General features: G+C 39.6%; 1 protein-coding gene across 2 annotated transcripts in view; it reads right to left on the reverse strand.

The window, feature by feature from the left end:
* LOC138007167 (small ribosomal subunit protein mS39-like) overlaps positions 1-2,500 on the reverse strand; it is a 51,662-nt gene that overhangs the window by 9,479 nt on the left and 39,683 nt on the right. For both annotated transcript variants that reach the window (XM_068853924.1, XM_068853923.1), the window contains exons 24-26: positions 2,286-2,350; positions 1,278-1,346; positions 1,003-1,047 (exon numbers count right to left, since the gene is read on the reverse strand). In XM_068853924.1, the coding sequence (XP_068710025.1) occupies positions 1,003-1,047; positions 1,278-1,346; positions 2,286-2,350 (179 nt within the window). The remainder of the gene's footprint in view (positions 1-1,002; positions 1,048-1,277; positions 1,347-2,285; positions 2,351-2,500) is intronic.

The raw sequence follows: 2,500 nt of genomic DNA on the forward strand, positions 1-2,500 counted from the left end.
ATGCCAACACCTCCAGCAGCTAGAGGCGTTGGAACATATTCAAATTCGTAACCAGTTATAGATGGATTAAAGTCAAGCAAACTAGTTTTCTTGATTTTGGTTTCGGAGACACCACTAAAACTAAAATGGTGCCCTAGCTCATCAAGTAGATGCACTTGGAGATCTTCCAAATTGTGCCTTAAGCTCGTAACAATATTATGAAGCAAAGAAAACTTGAAATCGTCATTCGAAGAAGAAGAAAACAACCGATTTCGTAGGACACTAAAACTATGTGGAGAATAATAATTACTCTGTATGCGTTGCTTACAAAGATTAAGATCGGGATTTATGTTTTGACGAACATTCAATGTGAATAGGTCTAATATAAAAATATATAATTGGGCTGTGAACATTTTTGCCGAATGGTAGAGCTTAAGAGAGGTACAAGCGCCGGTTTTAGATTGCGGTGGACTTTTCAAAGACTACAAACTACACAAGGTTCAAGCCTTGAGTGCAGACATTGCTGAAATGGATGCTCTTTCGCTAAACTATTGGGTGTCCAAATTCGTTTTTATCCTCTGGACGCTAACGATGAAAGGTAATGCTTAAGTTTTTTGTTGAATTGTGCGGGTAGTTTATTCAAATGTGTTTTTTCCCGTAGTTTATTAGCATAAAGGTTCATTTAAATTCAAGTGCCTTGATCAGCTTTTGAACTAACTCGGCCTTTCTTGATCTGTAGTTTGATTGGGTATCAAGATACATACACCTGACCAAAATGGGGAACTCCGACTGGCTAATACCCTTATGAATTATTAATGACTTTGTGAAGTTATATATCAAATCGAGTGCGAGTGCCGAAGGCAGAGTGCTTTCGTAAACCCTGATGAAACACTCTCACTCGTTTTTGACATATTTGCTTCAAATGCCTTCTTTCCAGAATACAGGAAATAGTGCAAGTTGATTTATGGGTTCCTTTTAACTAGTACTGCTCTTTGCTTTTTTCCTTCAGAAAATGTCACTTACGTTGGAATGGGAACTTTGTTCTTTGCGAACATATTCAACGCTTGCCTGGAAAAAAAAGGAAGAACATTTTCCGTGAATCCTTCTAAATACTGTTTGATTACTGTTTACAAAATTGGAAACCGTTCAGTTATCGGTTTGTTGTTGAAGTGGTTATGAAAAAACGTTCTCCGTTTCCAACTTCCCGAAAAAGATCAGTGGACATTTGTCGCTCTCAGGAAACATTAATAACATTCAAGTTTGCTTCGACCTTTTTTCTCTCTTAGCTCACGACTTACCAGGCATCCTCTAGCTGGTTATTTCTACATAACATCCGAATAAGCTGGGTGATGTGAACATGAGTAATCCTGTAAAAAGAAAATTTTGATGAGTACGTTCATGTCCAACTGAATCTGCTTATCTAAAGCCCCGGCCAAACGAGAGCCAGAGTTGATGAGAGCTGAAACTCTTTTGAGCTCATGAGAGTCGATGCGAGTGATCAAGAAGTGGTTAAACAAGAGCGAGAGTTGACGAGAGTTTGTCGAGAGTTTCACGCGCAAACAAAAGTGACAGCCTGGGAGCCACCCTGGGAAAACCCTTTCTGACTTAAATATGGCGACTAACCAGCCGGTATATTCAGCCTTGGCGTTAGCCTTGGTCCCCGTATCCGACGCCATTTACTTTTTTATCTAAGGGGGGACTGCTGGAAAAAAACAAAAACAAAAAACAACTGCTGACCGCAAACTGACTCTTTCTCTCAAACTCTCGTGCGCGGCCAAACAAGACAAAACTGTCACCAACTCTCATGAAAAACTTGAGCAGGTTCAAATTTGACGAGAGCTCTCGAGAGTTGATGAGAGTAGCCGAGAGTGGATGAGAGTTCTCGTCACCTCACGCTCTGGTTTGGCCAGGGCTTAGAATCAGCCAATTGCGTCAAAACCCTACAGGAAAACCATAATTACCCGATTCAGTTTTTGTATGCCATGAACGATTTTGACCTTATAAGAATAAGAAAATATCATGATTTTATTATAACCGTGATCCGTTATCATAATATCCAAAAGTTTTTCCATGCCCAACGTGTAAATTGTAGTTGGCAAAGGAAGAGACAAATAGTTAAAAGCGTACAATTCTTCTTCTTCTTGAAAAACTGTTCATTGGCTTCCGAGAATCTTCATACCTCTGAGCAAGTTTGGGGTGGGGGCGGGGGCGGGAAGGGTAGCTGTCTATAGGTTCTTTTCAAATTGTTTGTAATTTTTATTCAAGATTCAAGCTTGAAATAAAGCAACACAACATTGGACACTCACTCGACTCGATACATCTTCATCCAACGTAAGACATCAAGCATTAACGGAACATTTGCCTCGATGTGCTGAAAGATTAAAATACAGCAGGGAAAGAAAACGATCAAAAAAGAGTATGACTAAAGGTTTTTGAATACAAGGTATTCAAACATGATTGGGAAGGCCATTAAAGTTTCGCTGCAAAGAGAGGTTCCCGAATTAGTCAAAATACTGCTCTC

Source organism: Montipora foliosa, chromosome 6 (assembly GCF_036669935.1).
Source record: "Montipora foliosa isolate CH-2021 chromosome 6, ASM3666993v2, whole genome shotgun sequence".
Taxonomy (NCBI): domain Eukaryota; kingdom Metazoa; phylum Cnidaria; class Anthozoa; order Scleractinia; family Acroporidae; genus Montipora; species Montipora foliosa.